General features: G+C 47.4%; 2 protein-coding genes across 2 annotated transcripts in view; one reads left to right on the top strand and one right to left on the bottom strand.

Moving 5' to 3' along the window:
• The first annotated feature begins 1,081 nt into the window (after positions 1-1,081).
• On the top strand, positions 1,082-13,918 carry C4H4orf54 (chromosome 4 C4orf54 homolog). The gene is made up of 2 exons (XM_064651982.1): positions 1,082-5,782; positions 10,212-13,918. The coding sequence occupies exon 1, from the start codon at positions 1,280-1,282 to the stop codon at positions 5,771-5,773; it is 4,494 nt and encodes a 1,497-aa protein (XP_064508052.1). The 5' UTR covers positions 1,082-1,279; the 3' UTR covers positions 5,774-5,782; positions 10,212-13,918.
• A 4,426-nt stretch (positions 13,919-18,344) lies between these two features.
• MTTP (microsomal triglyceride transfer protein) overlaps positions 18,345-22,101 on the bottom strand; it is a 28,496-nt gene continuing 24,739 nt past the window's right edge. The window contains exons 16-18 of the mRNA XM_064651979.1: positions 21,406-21,530; positions 20,883-21,053; positions 18,345-19,971 (exon numbers count right to left, since the gene is read on the bottom strand). Coding sequence (XP_064508049.1) covers positions 19,803-19,971; positions 20,883-21,053; positions 21,406-21,530 — 465 coding nt within the window. The 3' untranslated portion in view covers positions 18,345-19,802. The remainder of the gene's footprint in view (positions 19,972-20,882; positions 21,054-21,405; positions 21,531-22,101) is intronic.

The following is a 22,101-nucleotide window of genomic DNA, read 5'->3' as shown; positions in this document are numbered from 1 at the left end:
ATGGCAGCAGAGCACCCTGGCTATGGGGTAGAATGAGGAGCTGGAAGCACTGGGAAACCCTTGTTCCAACATAGTTCCAGGAAAAGGTCTGGGATGGCATCTGCTTTGCCTCTTCGTCCCTGTATCCCTGTGGCATCCCTGGCAGAGCTGTACACCACGCCAGTGCATGCAGCAATAGGGTCATGGATCCTGGTACTTGCTTTAGGGATTTCCACAACCCTCCCCTAACTCAGTTCAATGTTACTAGCAAAATGACAGCTTGCTCACCCAAGCATTCAGGTGCTTATTCGTTTTTTAAGCTGTAAATTTAGGACATTATCTTCATTGTATACCTGAGGGTTGCTCCTCAGTTGCTTGCTTTCCTTCATTTGTCCTCGGTGTTTAACAGCTTGCCTTTTCCTTCCGTGGTGCTGGAGTGATTTTTGGTGTGTCATCTTGGGGACTGCTCAGTAAAGCTCTCAGCCACGAAAGGTCAGGCATGCCACAGAAATGACTATTAATAGGTCTTTAGTGCTGGTTATGTCTAAACCTGAATTTCTTGGAAAAAGGCAGCTTGGGTCCCCTGACCGATGGCTCTCTCGACTATTGTGAAGGTGAAGTGCCAGACCGGCATCCGTGGGGTGTCCCTCTGAAACACACCTCCTGCGAGTGGGGACACAGGGTGCAGGGGGGTAGTTAAAGGAAGATAAAAGCTGTTTAGCCACTGCTGCGTGTGGGACGAGGGTGCACTTGCTGTAGACGAGCCTACTGCAAACCGGTGTCCTGGGAGCTGTCTCTTCCAGCCGGTACCGCCGGCTCCCGGGGGAGCCGGGCAGCGGCAGCATCTCTGGAGGCACGGGCAGCTCTTCCCTTCCAAAGGGCGTCCGGGCTCCTTGATTCCGGCAAACACAGACGTTTAAAATAAGATTTTGTTCATCCATCCTAACGACGCTGGCTCTATGTATAGTCGGCGCCTGGGGCCGAGCAAGTGAAGCCCATCTCGAAAAACCGGGAGCGACCTGGGCCCGTCCCGGGATCCGCAGGGTCACCCTCCTGCGGTGACCAAGAGGCCCACCCCTGTCCCTCGGAGCTGCGGGGGGAGCCGAGCCCGGCCGGCCCGGCCCGACCCCTCCGCCCCCCGGCGGCGACGTCCGCCCGGCCCGGGAGCCGACGCGCCGGGCGGAGGAGGGGAGGAAAGGGGAGGGGAGGGCAGGGGGTGGGCGGCCCGCTGCCCCCCCGTCCCCGCCGGCACGTGCCTGCCCGCCCCCTCGGGCCACTGCCGCGCCCCGACGGCCCCGGCATGGACGCGCCCGGCCAGCAGCCCGCCAGCCCCCGAGCGGGCCCTGAGGTCGCGGCGGCGGGACGGGCTCCGAGCCCGAGCCCAAGCCCAAGCCCAAAGCCGAGCCCGAGCCCGAAGCCCAGCCCGGAGTCGGCCATCGAGGAGGAGGAGGAGACGGCGTATGTGGAGATCCGCGGCTCGCCGCGGGGGCCAGAGGAGAGCCACCAGAGCCCCGAGCTGGCCCCGGCCGGCGGTGTGGAGCGAGCGGCCGGTCCCGCACGGGACAGCGGAGCCGGCGGCACTGAGGATGGCGGCTCGGCGAAAGGTGGATCCCCGGGGGAGGCGACGGGGCCAGCATCCTCGGACAGCGGGAGGGATCGACCGCCTTCCCCGGCGGAGGTGGCGGCGGCGGCGGGATGCGGAGCTGACACCGGCCCCGGCCCCGGCCCCGGCTCCGGGGGAGCGTCAGGGAGCGGCGGGCCGCCGGAGCTGGGGGGCTGCCCGGAGTCCTCCTCCTCCTCCTGCCCTTCGCCGGTGACTAAGGCGGACGGCTTTCCCGCAATGGGCGACCCGGTGTCAACGGAGGGCAAAACCTCCTCGTCCTCCTTCGGATACGAAAGCGAGGAGGAGGACGAGGTCGCGGGGCGCAAGGCGACCCCCCCCGGACCTCCCCCGGGCACCCCCCCCGGCGGCGGCCGCGACGAGGCGCACTATATCAGCACACAGGAGATCCAGCTGAGCGAGGTGGACCACGACATGGACTTCGACGCGGGGCTGGCCGCCCGCTGGGACTTCGAGGATAACAACGTGATTTACTCCTTCGTGGACTACGCCTCCTTCGGGAGCGACGAGACCCCGGGGGACACGCTGACGGAGGAGGAGGAGAATAGCTGCTACCTAAGCACGACCACCAGCGACCCCAACAACCAGACGGACAGCATCGACAACACCAGCAGCACCGAGATCGTCAGCCTTACCTCCGAACACGACACCCCCGGTGGGGACAAGCGCGCCAGCTCGGGGGAAAGCCGGTCCAAGCAGTCCGGCCGCCCCGGCGGGAGCCCGGCCGCCCAGCTTCTCCTATCAATCAAAGCCGCTTCCCGGGCTATAAATGAGTCTAGCAACGTGCGTGGAAAGCAAAACACTGTTTACGCTGCCAAGCATGAAGGCGACATGAGCCTCCGTGTCGCCGCGGCTCCCGACCGCAATGCGAGTTTAAAACAGGACGCGGTCCGCGACCACACGAAAAAGTTCATCGCGGTCCCCGCGCGGCTGCAGACCCGGTGCGGGGCCGCCAGGGCAGGGGAACACTCGAGCGGCGCCTCCAGCGCCGTCAGCGAGCTGGACGATGCCGACAAAGAGGTGCGAAACCTTACGGCCAGGGCTTTCCGCAGCCTGGCTTACCCCTATTTCGACACCCTGCGCCCCGGCTCCCGCGCCTCCTCTGCCTCCCTGCCCGACAATGCCCTGGGCATCAACCGCTGGTCCACCTACCTGGACCTCAAGTGTGGCAGTCTGGGACCGAGAGCCGAGCCCAGCTTGCTACGCTCCGGCCGCTCGCAGACCAAAGCCCTCGAGTTCGTGGTCAGCAAGCTCGACGGGGAGATCGCCCACGTCGAGTCGCCGCGGCGGCTGCGGGCGGGCTCCCGGGTGGTGACCCTGCTGGACCTCGGCGATGCCGCCGAGGCCGGGGAGCCGCCAGCGGCAGAGAGCGGCGGGAAGGGATCCAGCAAGAAGTCCAAGTTCGCCTCCAGCCTCCTCAAAAACGTCATCTCCAAGAAGATGCAGCTGGAGCACGAGTTCAAGATGGAGCGGGGCGAAATCACCGACACCTCCTACACCGGGCCGGGCGCCGGCCGGGAGCCGGACCCCGCCGGTGGCGCCGGCCGGGAGCGGCAGCGGGAAGTTGGCGTGCAGCGGCAGAGCTCCCGGCACTCTGAGGGCGGCTCGGACTGCACCGCGGCGGCGGCGGAGGATGCGGGCGAGGGCGGCGGTGGTCGATCGCCGGCCTCCAAGGCATCAACGCCCCGCGAGGGGAACCGCAGCCTGGATAGGGCACTGTCGGATGAGCTGTGCGAGGTGAAGCGCAGCGCCTCGGAGGCCATCAAAGCCACCTTCCTCCGCAGCCAGAACAGCGCATTCAGGTCCTGGAAGGAGCGGGAGGCAGAAAGGAAGGAGGAAAGGGCGCCCGTCGGCAAGCTGAAACTCCCGCACAAGCAGGACTGGCGAGCCGACTTGGGCGAGATCTCCGCCGGCAAATCCACCAAGATGTCCCGTCTGTTCGTCCCCGCAATTCAGCACACCCCCCGGGAGAAGGAGCCCGGCAAGCGGGCAACCAAGTGCTCCGCCGCCGCCGCCGCCGCCACCTCTTCGCCCGCCGCCGCCACCACTTCGCCCACCGCCACCACCACCTCGTCCCCCGCCGCCAAGCCCAAAGCACCCGAGATCAAAATCAGCCTGGGCAGCGTGCAGCAGCCCCGGGACGCCGCCTTCAGCATCGCCCAGCTGCTGACGCCGCAGATTGCAGGCCGGCCGCTGGAGGAGGGCAGGGGGCAGCACATCAAGCCGCTCAAGGCCGGCGACAGCCACGACAAGGTGCCGCAGTTCCTGGTGCGCGACGTGAGGGACAGCAAGTACAGAGCCCAGGGGATCCTCCACCAGGTGCGGGACGTGCGGAAGCTCATCAAAAGTTCCTACAGCGCTGACTCGGGGGATAACAGCAGCGACAAGGGCAGCGGCGCCTCCGAGCAAGGCGGCCCTGAGCAGAAGTCCCGGCAGCAACTGGTCATCGCCGGTGTCCCCCGGTCCCTCTCCCCCGTGGTTATCACCTGTCAGGCAGTCGGCCACGCTGGCACCAAGCCCACTGAGGCGGGGGCCAAGGCCACGAGCAAGGCGCCGGCCTGTCCCCCGGAAGGCACCGTCCTGGTGCACCGCACCTCGGGCAGGCTGCCGGTGGCCACCATCGCCCCCAACAAGAGCGATGCTCGCCAGCCGGCCGTGCTGAAGATCGTCTCTAAATCCTCCGCGCCCTGGCGGCACCAGCCCCCGCCGCCGCCCGCCGAGAGGGGCCGGGGGTCGGAGGAGGATCCGCGGGAGGAGAGCAAGGCGGCGCCCGTGCAAAACGCGCTGGAGAAGCTGACGGCGGCGGTGAGGAGCATGGAGGAGCTGTACAGCTTCAACAAGCGCGAGTGGAAGCGCAAAAGCGACCCTCTGCCCATCACCGACAGCCACGTCCTCTCCCTTATCGCCAGCCAGGAGCGGGGCGCCGGGTCCCGGCCCGCCGCTGCCGCTGCCGCTCCCCCCCCGCCGCCGCCGGCGGATAAGGCGGAGGAGCCGTCGAGCAAGGGGCCAGGCAGCGAGCGGCTGCCCCGCCGGCCCTCCAACAACACGGCCGATAAGGTCTCGGCCAAGGCGGCCGCCTTCGAGAGCCTAGCCCGGCAGCGGCAGCGCGGCCCGCCGCCCCCCCGCGCCGAGCCCCCTGCCCCTCCCCGCGCCCTCCTCACTCTCCGCGGAGCCGGAGGAGCGGGAGCCCCCGGGCCGGGCAAGCCCCCCTCCGCGGCAAGCCAGGCACCGCCGCGCTCGCCCCGCCTGCCCGGGAGCGGAGGCGCCGGCGATGCGGAGCGCGGCCCGGACTGCGGGAACTACCTGGCCCTGCCGCTGAAGGCGCCCGCCGAGCCCGGCTCCCCGCCCTCCCCGGTGCCGGTGTCAGGGGCGGGCGGCGGCGTCCGCCCCAGCCCGGTGTCAGCGGCGGCGGCGGCGGCGACGCTGTGCAGCCTGCAGCCCTTCGGCACCGCCAAGCCTCCCGGCAGCCCCAGACCCCCGCCCGGACCCCCGGCCGCCGAGGAGCCCCCCACCGCCGCCCCGCCGCCCGCCGAGGGCACTCCCGCCACCCTGTACCGCCCGCCGCTGCCCTTCGCCGCGCTGCCCGGCGCCGCCCCGCCGCTGCTCTGCTTCTCGCCCTCCGTGCCCGCCGCGGCCGCAGCGACCGAGCCCTTCCCACAGACGCAGCGCAAGGTGCTGCTGGACGTGAGCACCGGGCAGTACTACCTGGTGGACACGCCGGTGCAGCAGCCCCTCAAGCGGCGCCTCTTCGACCCCGAGACCGGGCAGTACGTGGAGGTGCCGGTGCCCCAGCAGCCGGCCGTCGCCCCCGTCCCGCTGCCCCTCTCGCCCCTGGCCCTCAATGCCGGTGCCTACGGCGCCACGTACATGCTTTACCCCGGGCTCTTGCCCACCGCCACCGTGCTGCCCGCCGGCGCTCTGCAGCGCCCGCTGTCCCACTCGGGCAGCGATGCCAGTGCTCCGGCAGAGCCTGGCAGCCCAGCAGCAGCAGAGGCAGCTTTTGCCGAGAGTCCCTACTACGTGGCTACCAGCAAAGGCCCGCCGCCGCCACGGCACGGGGCAACCGAGGCGAAGCCGGTCATCAGCATAACAGCGCCAGCCACCGGCCCGAGGATCGTCGCGCCGCCCTCCTTCGACGGCACCACCATGCGCTTTGTGGTAGAGCACCGGTGAAGGGCGCAGGTGAGAGTGCTGGCTGTCAGGCACGACAGTCACCAGTGATGGTTAAGGGCAGACCTGGTTAATTCCAAGTGACGGCTGTGCCACAGCTTCTCAAGGAGGAGAGGGTCCACAGACGGGGTCTCACCAGGGCTTAAAATATAGGCATAAGATAGAAACACAAAGGTTACACACACCCATTGGTGCAGTTCAGTATCCCTTGCAGCAGTAAATGTCGTCTTTCTTCAGACTGGAGGCAGTTTCGGGAGAAGCACACCGGAGCTGCTTGTCACATAGCCTGCATTTTTGCAGCCTCGGGGCTGAGGCACCTCCCTTTGCTCCTGGGGATGGAAGTGTGTTTGGGCATCTCTGGAATCATCCTCCAAGCCATGAAACAGTCCCTTTGCCTTAGCAACACATCCTCCCCTTTTCTCACCTCTTGCCTCTTCCTCCCAAGGAGTTGAGCACCTCTTGCTTTGCCCTTGAGCCCCTGTTTCTCCCTAGCCTCAAGAAGAGTGGGAGAGGGGTCTTATGGAAGCAAACCCTTATTTCATGTCCTTCTCATTAGTGGGATGAGGGAGCAGGATGCATGGGATGGACCCTGGTGCTCTCCCAGTGCCATGGAGCTGCTGGCAGGGGCCTGTGATGCAGGAGAGCTCCAGAAGAGCCCACAGGCACCGTTGCTAAGCACAGTTTTGCATAGCTACTTGGAGCTTGGCCTGCCACAGTGCTAACCGTGTCCAGTTACCTAGGCTGTAACCCAGGACCAGCCTCCAAATTAAGGGATGCATGTGCAAGGGCATTGAAAACTTGTCCTGGAGCAAGGAGGAGAGCATGGGACTGGGCATACAGCATGCATTGAAACCAGGGCTCAGGATGGTGCAGGACGTCTCGTACAAAATACCCAAAGAACAATGACATTTCATTTTAAAAGACCTGAAATATTATGTAAGTGCCTTCAGGACCTTTTGTCTCTTGCATTAGAATGCATGGCTCATCTTTATCAAGTGCAGCATTGGGCAGAGCTACCAAAATCTTCTGTGGCTTAACAAAAGACTCACAGAACTGGTTTTTGGTGTATAGGAAAAGGCAAAGAAAAAGAGCACCAACAGAAAGTCAGAGGTTAGGATTTGTCACCAGTTTATGTTGAGCTTTGTCCAGTTGGATGCTTGAGGGTTTCTTCCAGCACTTGGGTTATCTTTTTTGTTTTAACAGTTCTTTTAGTTTGCATCATCTACTACTGCATTGTAGATTATTTGTTGAATGAAACCTTACTGATGTGATTTATACACTTATTTTTTCTCTGCTTCTAAATATTTTATCTTGAAAATTCCATTCATTTATCCTGGCTATAAGTTAAGTTGTTTTCATTGGCCCTTATGAGTCACTCAGGATAGGCAAAGTTCCAATTTAACTTGAGCTCTACTGTCCTACTCGACTTCATCTTGTCAGTAAAGTCTCCATAGAGTATCTAGAAAAAATGGCAAAAAGTAATTGATTTTTTTTTTCCATTTGGTCTACTGGCTGAATTGAGACTGCTAGCAGAAGGAATTTGTTAGATTTCAGTTTAGAGGCTTGATGTTTTTGAAAAGGTGTGGTATATAGCACCCATATTTCTAACAGCACCCATTTAAACAAAAACCTCTAGCTTTTCTTATATCACTCTTTGAAAGTGAAACCAAATATATTTCCCAGTGTGACCCACCCCTCGATTCCCAGGGGTTATCCTGCCATGTCACGTAGCAAGCTTGCCCACTGTACCTGGTGCGGTGGGTGATGCTCTTGGCAAATTGCTGTTTCTCAGTGGTGAAGTTAATAACTGCATCGACACTCTGCTTAATTGTGTTACCTCAGAGCTCTACCATTGCAACACAGGTGTGAAAGCTGCCCCAAAAGACTGGTGATGAAAAAACTTTTCATACTCATTACAGAAAGTCATTCGGCAGTATGAAGACTTTAAGTTGATTTTATCATTCTTTTAATCTTTTAACATGCCAAGGTGCATGTTGTCTAATACAGAGAGGGATGCCCCCTCCAGGCTGTCTCAGACCTCCTGAGGTAGGTGTCCTGCTGGTGTGTGCCGGATAAGGTGTACAGGTTTTTTCCCTTGGCCTGTTCTGAAAGTCAGTAAAACAAATAATTTTACCTGTGTGCTGCAAGACACATCTAGCCTGGCATTAGACTTTGATTATTCATATAACTCTCAGCGGAAAATAGGGTATATGCCAGAGGGGAATTGCATCTATACCTTCTTTCCATTATTTTCATTCACCTACATAACTTTTGGGTCCCTGTGGATAATTTTTCCTCTTCTCTCCTTTATTAGCTGCTCTTTCTCTTGTTTTCCATTATTTTCCTCTATCTCTTTTGTTGTTCCCTTCCTAATTAAAAACATTTGTTTGCTTGGGGTAATGTTTTTCCCCTAATGAGAAGAGCAGTATAATTTTGTATGAATCAGAGGGTGAACTGTTGATAATTTTTCATTCTAGATGCTTTCACATCAGAACAGGTTTTTTTGATTGCAACAATGCTGTGCAGATCCTAAAACAGATTTTAGACCAGCCAGATTTCATCAGTGAGCGTGGGGGTTGAATAAAGTACTGTCCTTTCAGGTCCCTTTTCTTTACTAGCCAAAATAAGCAGAATGAATGCTTTCTTTCCACTCTTGTGTTCCTTTCTGCACTGCACATAGTATCTTCTTCCCGTCTTTGCCCTATTTTTCTCACATCTTCATTCACAAACTGTACCACTGTGTCAAGGACTGCTCCATCTTGATCTGTCACCTTTTGAAGACCAGTGTGACTTGTAGCTTTGGTGGTAGTGTGATGCCTGTGGCCATATTGTCACCGAGTCCTCTGCACACCTGCTTCACTTCTAAGACTTCTTTCTTTATATGGTGCTCTTTTCTGCATAATCAATGGGATAAAATGGATCCCATCAATTTGTATTCTGGCAAAATCCAAGGTGCCATTTCTGAACTATTCTTAAATAGTTTTTATATGGCAAATATTTGAGAATATGTGAGCATTTCTTAGAGATATTGTAAGGCCATTTTTCTTCCCCCTCTTCTTCACTCACAGTAGGTGGGGAGTTTTAGCAACATAGTACTTGCTTGTTGTAGCAACACAGTACTTGCTTCTTTCTTCATCTGGGGGAAAAATTTTTCTAATTTTCAGTTCAAGTAAACTTGCCAATCTGCTCGCATCCAAACTTAGACAGCACTGTCCTGTAGTGTGCAGACTGCCTTACTCATTCCCAGCCTGAATAACTGAAAATGTAGTTTGAATTTTAGTATCTATCCTCACATTATACTCTGTAGAGTTTCTGCCTTGTGTTAGGTAAATAAATGAGAAAATAACAGGTAACAAAGTAGAAAGCAACTGTAGTAAAATGTAGTGCCAATATTAGAAGGATATTTTCCATTGTTCCGTTCAAACGTGCATAACCACCTTACAGTTACAGGAATATGTATGCAATTATACTTATTAGTTGTGTTTTCTTCCTAACTACAATCAGAAAATCTATGCCCGCCTTTAAAAATTAATTTTGTTTGGATAGCATATATGAATGATTTTTAAAGGCTCGTAAATTGATATTTTAAACTTTGTTTTAGTTGGTCCCCATTCAGCAGAATGTATGTTCTACGTTATCAAGTCAAGATGTCAACTTACAGTGAAATATGCAGTACATAGGATTTACTTATGCCGAGGCCTTTTCTGAGCATTCAGTAAAGCATTTATCTAATTTTAGTGGGAAGTACAGGAATATTCCGAGAACCAAAAAGGCTTCAACATTTGATCTACTAAATCAGTCTATGAATGGAAATAAGCATGAGCTTGTGTTCAAAACCATAACTACTTAGGAAAGGTTTAAATAGTGCTTAACCTTGACACCAGTAAAAGTTAATGGTGAGCTTAATGACTCTTCTTGAACAGTATGATTTCCTGAGCCAGCATTTAAGTCTTAACTCCACGAATCTTGGAGCACATGGTTGTGGGTTGTTGCCCTTTTGCTTATGTATGCCATGCTGGATGCTGTGCTGGTAAGTAAAGTGCCCATGTCTTTAACTGAGTGGATGGATCATTTAAATCCTGGATAGATCACATTGCCCTTTTTCTACCTATGCACTATGTGGGGTTCCTCAGTACCGGTCCATGGGGAACCGGGGCGTTGTGAGGCATAGCATGTTGCACACCTTGGGCAGCAAGGATGGGTTCTGCTCGAAAAATAAGAGTGCCTGACCACTGGCTCAGTTTAAAAAGTTGGGTGCTATTGTCTGATTCTTGGCAGTAGCCAAGAATGAGGAATAAGTAGCAAGAATATTATTGAAAACAAAGAAGGTATTATTCACTTCTTTAGAACAGTAAAGATTATTCAGATGGTTGTGGCATCTCTCTAACAATCTACTTTATATTAATGATGCTTTTCTGTTTTTCTTTGGGTTTTTTCACAGGGATAAGGAAGAAGAATTACGCTTCCTTAATTTGAAATACAGTTGGTAACTCTTAAACATTCATCCTAAAAACTGCTTCTACAGTTTTCTCAATTTTTTTGCTTCATCATATGAACCAAGTGTGTAAGTTTCTTGTTTTCTCCTAAGTGCCCCTCAGTTTTGGAGTATGCCTGCATTTAATTATGTGAGCAACGCTAAATTACTGCATTATTTTGTGCAAAGTTGGTTTTGTATTGAAGCCAATCTGCAGGCTTTAAGCATTGCCTCTGTTGCTGGTAGCTAGTGGTTTATAAAATGCAGGGTGTAAAGCAGCAGTGTTTCAGTGTGGATCAACACACAGATTCATTCAGGTCCCTCAATTGTGTTGTGATGATCCAGTGCAGCCCTGCAGCTCTTTAAAAGAAAAAAAAATAAAGCCCTCAGCTCTCTCCCATTGCAGTAATGAGGGTCTTCCCTATAGGTTTTGGTGACAATTTGTGATCAAATGGGGTTTTGTACTCTGTACTTCTCACTTGGAATTGCAAACCAAGAGAGCTGTAGTGGTAAAATTATCTTTAGTGTTTATTTTTTGGCATGGTTCAAAACAAATTGTGTAAATGTCAGAAAACGCATTTGATTGGTTTTGTTTTTTGTTTGCTCCTCTGTACTGTGTTGAACATCACAAGTTGCCTTAATTATGACAGTGTTTAAATGCTGGGAAACCAGAAATTGAATGTAATATTTTAAAATCCTGGTTCTAAAGGAGAGGACAGCATTTATTTTTCTTTAAGACTGCAGCCCATTCTTCCTTAATTTGCAACACTGCTAAAAACATAATCCTAGTCATTTCCCTGGGAAAGGAATTTTTTAATGTTACAGCCCCAATACGACACAGTTGTTTCTTTAGCTGTTGTTTGACAGGTTTATCTGAGGCCTACAATTACACTATCTGTACTTGCTAAGAAAATATTTATCTTTTGAACTAGAAAATATAAAATAAGATTACTCAAAATGCAGTGATATTTATGTTGAACTCTACTTAAAGAGATTGTTTTGTTACTGGCAACTGATCTATCTCAGGAAAAGACAGTTGTTATCATGACATTAAAACTAAACTACAACAGTCTGCTCCCTGTCCAAAATGTCAGTTCAGTGAAGCACTTTGGGAAGCAAATAAATGTATGAGCAAGCCTAAATTATTTAGCATAAAGCTTCCCTGAGGTAACAGATTGTAATTTTAAAGTCTAAATGCAAACCCCAAAAGTCTATACTTAAGCATTTGCCTATAGGCAGAATTTTCCCACACCTGTTTTTGAGGTTTCTTGAAGCTAAGGATGTTTCAGTGTTTTCCATTTTTAAAATAAGCCCCAAATTTTCATTTTCTTGAGTAATTCTCAAGATACAGAAAACTCAGCTAGATCTGTCTTTGACCACATGTGTGAGATTGTATTTCAATGCAATTTATTGATTTACGGGCACAAATTGAAATTGCCCTCAGGATGAAATGCACTGCAAGTATACAGATAGTGAGTGATTTCTCATATGTCATCTCATGTATCTTCATAATTGTGGAAATCCAATGAAAAAATACTATTCTAACCCTTTTTAAAGAGCTTGGTGTGCCCAGCTAGAGCATATAACGTGTAGGCTTAATCCCTGTGCTCCTCAGTTGTACAGTCTACAGTTACAAGCTTTAACTTCCTATTGGGATGCAGGCTGAGTGCCTCTTAAAGGAAATGAATGCCTCCTCCCCGTTTTCATGACTGATAAGTCTGTTGTGACTAGATTATCAGTGTTAAATGAAACAGTACTTGGGACTGCAGGACAGTGCAGGTACCAGCGTAGGTCGTCGACTGTGACACACACGTGTACAGTACGCACACTATAATACTAGCATCCGTGTTTAAAAGTGTTTCTGTCCTATCTTTTCCTATATCGGTGCTCGGAGTGAAGTTTCACATTGCAGTTTACAAGATATAGGTTTGCACACACAAACTCAGGTTTACAGTTTCACCCGGTGTACTTGAAAGGGGAAAAAAATAAATGCGTAGAAAACAAGTGCCCAGGATTTCAACATGTATTTGTTGGAGGAAAATTTTGCAGCATTTTTCTTTTACTGCCCGTAGAGACGAAAGCAATGAAATGAGGGAATACCAACAGATATTTTTTTCTCAGGGGAGATTCGATTGAATGTGTCAGTCATAATGTCAAACCGTGTTTACTTAATTTTGTCTGTTACTAAAGCGACTTTTTGTTTGCATCAAGGGGTCAGTTTTGGAAGGTGCTTCGCTTTGCAGACCCAGTCCAGCAAAGCCTTCATGTGCATCTCTAACTCAAAATATCTGAGCAGATTGCTGGGGACTTCAGTGGAAGCGCAAACCTTTTTTTTCCCTTCTCCCACCAATGCAATGCTTTGCTGAACTCGGCCCGGAGTGCTGAGTGCCTTGCAGACCCAAGGACTGGGTTCCTCACTTTCTACATATACAACCAGAGCTCTGGGCTTGAGTCTAGCTGGACCCAGCAGATAACATCACAAAAGGTCACCAGAAAAAAAATCTGGTAATATGGTGCTCCTCCATGTGTACCCAGTGGTGAATTTCTCCAGTTGATGGGGTGGTGTGTGACCACATATCTTGGATTAGAGTCAAGCCCTCCATGTCAGGGTTCACAAGCTGCTAGTATTATGTGTTTCACGGTGCAGTCATAGTATGTTACAGCTGAAATTCACCCCATGTGCAAAGCAGGGCAAAATCCTGTGCACCACTCGAGTTCCCTCCTGGCCCTGCTGTCAGAGTTCAAGGGCTGCAACAACCAATTATCCACGTGTTTTAGGTCAGCATCCAGTTAAAAGTTTGAGCGGGACTGGAGTGATGCACCAGAATGTTGCTCTGGTCTTTTGCAGCAGGGTTGTTTTCACTTAGTCAAATTTAACCCTTGGTGAATCAATTGGTGAATGATTTAACATGTATTTATGGATTGTGTGGGGTGTTTTTCCCCCTTGTCTGCATTCAAAGCTACCTTTATTCTCTAGTGTTGATGGCTAAAGTGTCATTCCTTATGCTTATAAATTACCATTAACTTGTGGCTACCTGAGAACACATACTTTAAAAATGCTTGTGCTTTTTTCCTTCCTATTTCTTTTTTTATTTCTTCTTTATTTTCCCTCCCTTTCTTTTTCCTCCCATTTTTAAGGGAGTGGGTTAGTTATCAGTGTAAAGATATTTAAAAGTGCAAATGTGAAGTAAGGATAATGATTGTTAAGAGGATGTGGGTGGTATGTCTGATGAGAGAGCGGTGGGCTATAAGGCAAAGGGGAAAATGCCATGAACGTGATGTGTTGATGGTTGTTGCCTGTGGAGGAAAAAATAAGAAAAAGAAGATACATAACTGGAGAAAAATGGACTCTTTGAGCTGCTCTCAATGTAGACAACACTGTGGCAAGTGCTTAGACAAAACAAGAAGTGATCCTGCTGCGGGATGCCTTGAGCCTGGGATTGAAGGACAGCGGAGTCACTCTCAGAATTGTACTAGGAGCGTGTTGCACATTGGGAACACTTCAGTACATCATAGCCATGGGAGAACAAACTGCCTGAAACCACCAAGTACCAAAGTTTGTAACTGAATGAGTTAGCATTTGTATTATGTTGGGGTTTTTGGGGTTTGTTTTGGGTTTTTTCCTTTTTTTGAATGTTATGATAAATAAAATGTATTTTTCAGTAAAAGACACACTGCAAGTAAGCCTGCAGTTCTTTGCTTGGTTGAATGTTTGCAAAGTTACCTTGGCTACTGTGCAGAAGAAGTGATAATAGAGGCATTACTTGTTTCAACATGTAAATGGTAACAGAAGAAAAGATCAAAACCCTCCCACTCAGAGTCTCCCCAAGTTTGTCCCAGTGTTGTGAGTCTCTTTCTGACCTGATCTCACCATTTATTCTTCCCTCTTAGACAAAGGGAAGTTGGGGCCATTGCTTCATTTGATTTTCTGATTATTTTTTTTTCCCCAGATATTACTTAAATGAAAAAAGAACTCCCCACTTTCAGTGGACTAACTTTGACCAGTATATGAGTTTGGTTATCCAAAGAACTGCTTCTTTGTCTGTTGCAATATGTTCAGAGACAGCAATTGGTGGAGTGAAAAACTTTTTTTCTGCTCATTCTCTATGTTATTTTCGTTGTCTAATATTGCTATAAGAGCAGAGATAAGATGACTTTATTAGTGGACAGCAGTATTGCTTGAATTATTGCTAGCAAAAATCTTGTGCTGCTTTCGTGTGTTCCTTCTATCCTCATGGAGATTGAGCAGCCTTCTGTTGTTAAGAACAAGTGTTTAAAAACGTATGTGTCAAACTCTGAAAAATCCCCAAATAGACTTGAAAACTGAAAGATTACTTTTGCCATATGAAAGAACACTTTCACTTCTCAGTTTTCAGTGTGTAAGGGGCACACTATAATGATCTTCCTTTTAATCGTGTGCCCTAGATTCTTAAAGGAAAACAGGTTCCCGTCTCATTATTTATCTGCAAGTAATACAGTATGAAGACATCTGCTGTGAATTTGCTTTATCACTCCAAGGCATGGCTACATGGTCTTCCTACCTTGCTGGAAGCACAGGTTTGCTGGTAAAAGAGTGGTTTACTTTTTGTGACTTTCTCTTTCTTTCCAGATTCTTTGAAATTTGTACCTAGGCATTGCCTTTAGGACTAGACGTCATCAGTGACTTCACTGCCAATGTCTAAATAGGGATTCCCATACAGAGATACACATGGCAGACCCAAAACACTTAAGATTGAAATGAGAATAGATGTTGAAAGAAAGAATGGGGAAAGGGGAGGATGAACTGGGAAGAGCCCAGCACACAGGCTTAGCTCAACAGCAGCAAGCTGGGTGACTGCAGGAGATCAAAGAATGATCAAAACAGAAACAAATTAATAGTGGGTCTGTAGAGTGGAGAGAAAGGCCTTGGATCACTTTGTTGAAATTAGAGAAGTCTGAAATTGCAAAGGGACCTGTGTTTGTCAACAGGAAAATTTGGGAACTCTCTTTTACTTTTCTCCAGAGAGAGCTCCTAGAGTCTGATTTCAGTAGACTTCTGTAAGTAGATCTTGATAGCACTGCTGGTTAGCACAATAGATTGAAAATTTAAGCTGAAACCTCTACAAAAGAGAGGTCAAAAGTAAATAAATTGGGAGACATGAACTTTAACCTTTCCCTAGAAGGGGCCTGGTCTTGCAACCAATGTTTGTCCAGCTGCAATGTGCCTCATGCCACAAGAATCCACTGAAATTAAAGAGGATTTACTATGATACCTTAAATAAACTGACAGGTGGAATATGTCTGGGATTTTCAATGATTGTTGGAGTAAATCTTACCAGTTTCTAAATATTCTTTAAAACATCACTGGTAGGAATGACAAGACCAAAAAGGTAAAAATGCAACTCTTTTGTGAAAGGAGTGGGAACAAATTAAAATGAGAAGCGGGTAATTCCCTATGTCAGATCTAAGCAAGCTATCCAGGATAAAACATAGCACTTGGGGGAAAAAAAAAATAGAGAGAGAGAAAAAGCACCTATTTTAGAATTGCTATCTCCTTGGCTTGTCACTACTATGTAATCTGCTTGCCAAACCCCAAACTGTATTCTTAGTCTATCCAGCTGCTTTATTTTTGAGGTACCTGTCACTTATTTACCATATTTGAATCTGATGCTGCAGAATAGTTCCTGCCAGCCCAGCTCTGCCACTGCCTGGCTTTCCATTGACCTTTGTTGGACAAGGCATACAGTTCAAGTTAAAAATGTGCTTAAAAAGCTTGCTTAACCAGGGTTTCTGTTTACTTTGCTATTTTTAATAAATTCTCCCGTATTCTAAGGTAGCATTGCAGCATGCATTATATGGGCTTGTAACTCATAAAACATATCCATAGTTAAGGACTGCAGTTCCTTCTATGATGTCCAGCCAGACAAATTCTCTACCAAATGCTCTCAATAAAGCCAGAATTGGCTTTATAACTAACATGTACTCATTGGAAATCTGGGCTAAGTATTTTACAATTTGTTGCCTGTGTATTAACCCTAGTACCTTTCACCAAGTATCAATTTTTATTAAAAGTAAAATAATTGATGATCCTATTTCCCCTAACAAAGGCAAAGATTATGTGAGATTATGCTGATTTACACCCATGCAACTCTGATTCTTAGCCATTATTGGTAGGAAACAAAGCATTTTACCAGCACTTATTTTTGGTCAAATGTTACAAAAATAATGACTTCATCCCCTTGTCTCCTAACCTGTACTGCACAAATGGCTTCATTCGTAACCTCATGAAGAACCTTTATCCTTTGTATTCTCCTGTGCTTTCCACATCAAAATACATTGAGGAATGGAGTGAAAACCTGAATCCTGGAATTTGAATACTTCTTTTTTAAGAGTATATAAAAAAGAATCTTTAAAAATTAGCACTCCATGAAACTTTAAGAGGAAAGTTTCAAAGTTTCTTTTTCAAGTGCGTTGCTTTTTGGACTTAGCTGGAGTATCATTCCTTCTGGGGCTTCCAGTTAAAAAGGACTGAGCATTTGTTTGCTTCTCTGAACTTCACATATGAATTATTGTTTAATTGCTACCATTGCTGATTATTTAAAAGTATGTATAATGCCATTATCAAAGATGTATGTTACATCTTTGTGATTAACCCCCGCTGATTTGGCAAACACAAAGTTTGCTTTGGTTGTAACCCTAAGTGTGTTTTCATTTCAAATGCAGTCTGGAGCAATGTATTGATTTCACCTTATTTTTAGAAGTTTGTTAGTTTTGTTGTTTCCGTAGCTATGGAGCCTAAGTAAGGAAGCCATGGCCTTCCATTACCCAGCTGTTGGATTAAACCTCTCCTGGAATCCCCATTATGTCCAGCTGTTAGGGTCAGATAATTTCAGAAGCAAGTGTCTTGCTGCCATGCCAGGGGGTATCCATGAAGACACATATCACTTCTGAAGGAGCAATGTGGGTCTCAGAGGCTCCGTTTAAGTTTCAAGGGATGTTGTCAAAGCTGTGGACGCCCCACCATTGCCCTTACAGGTGGGTTGTCCCACTCTGAAAAACCAGATTTCAGTAGTGAGGATGGGCACATGATTTTCCTCAATAAGCTGTGCCAGCGCTTGAATACATAAAGTAAAAGACACGAATCAGTGTCTCTGTGAGACATGATGGATTTATGTTAAACATTTCATTTGAAAGAGGAGCACACCTGGTGGTGTTGGCCAGATATCTGGCAGTAGCCAGATTATCTTTTTCAATTGGAAACTATTTTGTGTTACGCTTTTTTAAAAGTGATCACTATTTTCATATGCCAAAGGGCCCCATTTTGCAGGCACCCATTCAGAAGATTCTCGGATTTGATGAAATTGAGAGGCGGTAAGCCTTGCAGGGGGATTGCTGACATCAGACACAGATCTTACAGGTACAAATTGCATTGTCTAGAACCTTTTTATTCTGATTTTGGGTTGTAAAGTCATGGGTGAGCGTGGCGGACTGTTGAAGCAAATTAGGCTGCAGAGTTGAGGTTGTCACCTTGTTGATATCTCAATTCTCTACAAGCGAAATTGTGATGAATAGAAATATTTCTTTGTGCCACTCTTTGTCCTCCTATATTTAGAGTGTCAGATCACTGCAGGAGAAGACTGCCTCTTTCAAGGTGTGTGAATACTTAGCTCTGGTCTTATTTTTGTTTTATATGACACAAATAGCAACTAGTAATTACAAATATAAAAGCTTGTCTCCCTTTTGTTCCTAAAACAGTAGTGGAGGTATCAAAGACTGTCTGCAACATGCAGCATGCAGACTTTGAGAGTGGATACTGAGGTAAGTATTGACACTGCAGAGGGGTTCCTAGGTCTTACCTCTCCTCTGGGCAGAGGACTTGGACAGGCACCTCCAGCATGTGATGCATCCTGCTTGGGCTCTACACCACTCTCGGGAGATACTTCTGTCTCCTGATTAGAGGGGGAACCCAGGACAAGTAGGTGCCCTACTTATGTTATTGCTTCAGAAGTGAAAGTGAGTAAAATGGTTCCTCTTGCCCCTGTCAACACTGTTCCTTCCCCAATGAGAGGCTTTCCCAACCCAGAAAGTAACAGACAAGAAACAAGACTGAAAACAGCTTCATCACACTGTATTTTTACCTGTTTTATTTATGCTTTGACTAGAAATGTATCAGCATTTTCAGGAAAGACAACATGCAGACTGTTTCATCCCATTGACAGTTTGATTTTTGCAGATTTCTGCACTCCTTTTTTTTTACAACACAAAAAAATTTGGATTTTTTTCTTAATCTTGTAATAATTTTTTTTTTGTGACAATCTGTGAATTTTTCCTGTCTGCTTTTTGTTTGTTTTTGGTTTGTTTTTTTTTAAACAATTGTTCCTGGCTTTTTAGTTTACTTTTTTGTGACCAGCACTCGCCCGCCTTGTCCTATAAAAATTAAATCAGATAGATCATGTCAGAGATCAGCTGAGCCGGGATGAGGTATATTCTTTCTTAATCTGCAAGGCTGATGTAAATATAAAACCTTTTTTTCACAGATCCTGTGAAGACACAACCTGAAGTGTCTAAGTAATTTTAATCAGAGGACTTGTATGAGTAGTGATTACTTTTTTGCATTGAAATACAACTTACCTAGAAGAAAATGTTTTGGCTCAGCACAGGCTTTGCTAGACTGTGCATTCAAAATGTATTTCTTTCAAGACATTTCCTTCATCATAGTTCAGAATTGCCTTAGTGGGTGCTCGTTTTTTGGAAAAACATCTGCCTTGATTACACAGAGGGACACAACTTTTTAGGAGGCAACCTTGAAGAGCAACCAATGTTGGCTTAACTCTGCTCCTGGTGATAACTACAGAAATGATACCATTGATTTCAGTGGGAACAGAATTAAGGCAACTGTAAGTACTTCTGAAAACATTACCCCACATCATTAATCAATTGTATTTAACTACAGTAGTTAATAAAAAAACTCCAAAAGATAAATAATAATAATCAAACTCTGACTGCTTAAAAAAAATGCAAAATCCTTTAAAATCATGTAAAATAAAACCTGCTTTTTTTGTAAACAGGCAATACTGAGTAAGCAGGAGTTCATGGTCCCATTTAGATGTTAATTGTTCTTGAATATTTGAATGGGCATTGGTCATAGGCCTAAAACACCTAAATACTTTAAAATATATTCATAAATAATCATTCTTTATACATCATAATTGTTCTTACTGAATGTCAAAAACATGGACTTCTGTATTCCCCAAGAAAGAAAAATGAAGGATTATTTTTGCTTTTGGCACCAAAAAAAGTAAAAATAAAGAAAAAGCACCCCCCCTTAAGGAAGTGCGTGGAATGCTACCAAATTGGGCTTTATTTGTCTTATGGGTTTTTTTACAAAATTTTAAATATAGGTTAACATGTAAACACTGTGCACGCACTGAGAGCTTGATCCTGGCCCATTGAAATCAATGGCAAATTTCCCATTAACTGCAGTAGTGCAAGATCAAGCTCCACGTTAGTATGGTACGTACAAGCCTAAGTCATTGAGGGGGCCATGGATCCAGGAAAGCAAAAGCTCAGGTTCTTCTTTCAAAACCAGCCACCGGAGGAATCAGACTTTGCGCCGAAAACCTTCCTGCACATGTTGGAGTTTTCTTGATGGAGCGGGTGTTCGTTACCTGCCAGCATTACTGCTTTCCCTCTCCTTGCAGTGTACCGCCTGCCAGATGGCAGACTTTCATACTTAGTCACATGCCTCCTGTAAAGACACAACACAGCGGTCTGGCATTAGCAAATTCATGCCAAATTTGCACCCTGTTCCAAACACTTTACATACAGATGAGATTACACTTCCACAATGTGTAGATATAATCAGAAGGCGTTTTAGTATCTGCAAAATAACAGATACTGTGTTCTCAAGATTTCCTGAAGATCTTCAAGTTTCTTAATTTTTTTCGGGTTTTTAACATGTTCTGGATGAGAAAAGCCTGAATTGATATCTGTACAGGCTCTGCGAAAAATGTTACCCTCCTGAGGTCTCAGTAAATAGGAATCAGGAGGGAGTAGTAAACCCCCTAAACCCAATTCCATTACTATTCTTTGGCTACTGGAAAGTATCTTTTGAAACTTTTTGCACAGTTGTTTAGTTTTCAGGAAAACTGGTGCCTTAATAAAATATGATAGAACACAATGGATGCAAGAGCTTAACACACCAAGTACTTTTGCTGACACTAGTAAACAGCAGATGATGAAGAAAACTTTCCACTTCAGCTAGTTTATAGCTATGCACTTTCTATCTCAACAGTGGAACAGAGAAATACTGCTGGCAAAGTTTCAGGTCACCATCAGAACTGATTGTACATGAGAGGAGCAGTGTCCTTCCACTTCAGTTACTTCACTTGCAAAGCCAGATTAAAAAATTTACTGAAGTGCACATTCAGAGCAAGTTGTGATCTTCAAAAAGGTTCTCTCTGAATCTCAGGGCTGAGGGACAGGGAAGAATGGGTTAGCAGAGAGGCTGGTGTGTGTAACAGCCTACACTGCACCTGGTCATGTTAGGCTGAAATCTGGCCACAGTTGTTAATCTCTTATTGCTGTGAAAACCAAAATGTCCAGGTTCAGCAGCTGACTGGAAGGACACCTCAGAAATTATGTGCTCTTAGTTCTTACCTGAATGGAGACTCAATTCTGTCCATCTGCATGCAGACTAAAAATGGGTACTGTGAAAACTGCACCGTGGAGATGAAGTCTAATGCTGTTTCTACTTCCAAAGTGGTTTCCATGCCAGTTTTTACAAAGAAGGAATCCACCTCGGTGTTACCAGCTAGAAACACGGCTACCCTACAAATAAATTCAGGCATTACAATTATTTCAAAACACAAAAAGAAAGAGGAAATTAAATTACAAACAGTGCTACAATACTTATATAAAAACTGCCCTCAAAGGAGCCTGTTCTTCAGGTAAAGGTATATAAATTCACATCAGATCAGTGGGAACTGGTATTATCCAGGTTGAAAGAAAAAAAGAAGATCAAATGTTCTCCTATGCACATAGCTATTTAATTCTATTTATTTAATTATTTAATTCTAACTCATCTGCAAGGTCTTTTATATTTAAATCTTTTTCACTGGGACTACCAAGTCTCAGGAGCCTGAGCTGTCTACAACTATAGCACATGCTGGGAGTGTCTCACCGGTTCTTGACGTTGGTTTTGGATTCCCTGTACCACAGGCTGAACTCCATCCCTCCTGAGATGTCAATGGCCAGTCCACCCAGGAACTCTGCACTGGCTGTCGGCCCAGCCTGCAGCTGAATCTCCTGGAGCCATCAGAAAGCACAGGTTACTGACTGCAGACCTCAGAGGTTTCCTTATGCCCTTTTGTACTGCAATCACACCACTTGTCATTTTTCAGGAACAGAAAGGAATAGAGGGTTTTTCTGTAAGGGTGGACAAAACATCCTGATGTACCTCACTCCCTCAAAATGGGATGAAGTTACGGCAAGGTGTTTTGCATCCTTTCCTGCTCCCCTGTGTGCCAGCTGGCATAATTTCTGCAAGGAGTATCACTGAAAGGAATATCATGTCTCCAAGAGCTAGCTACCACACAAGCCTCACAGAGGCTCTGATGGCAGTCCAGCTTAATCAGATTAAACTCCTTGCTGGAACCCCAGCAACGATGCAGTGCAATGTGATTTCTTGAGCTCACCTGAAGGCAGCCCTGTACTGGCAGTAGGATGCAAAGTGCTGTCACCAACTGTGCCATGTGCAGTGGCTCCAAATCCACCACACGACAGTAATTATGTCTTCAGTGGCTGGGTGGCCAAATCCATAAGCTAATGCACCTTAATCACCATTGTGAATTTGCATTTAATGCATTTTCCATCAGCC

This window comes from Pseudopipra pipra, chromosome 4 (genome assembly GCF_036250125.1).
Source record: "Pseudopipra pipra isolate bDixPip1 chromosome 4, bDixPip1.hap1, whole genome shotgun sequence".
Lineage (NCBI taxonomy): Eukaryota > Metazoa > Chordata > Aves > Passeriformes > Pipridae > Pseudopipra > Pseudopipra pipra.
Note: the sequence above shows the minus strand (reverse complement) of the source record. Positions and strands in the feature narration are given on the sequence as shown.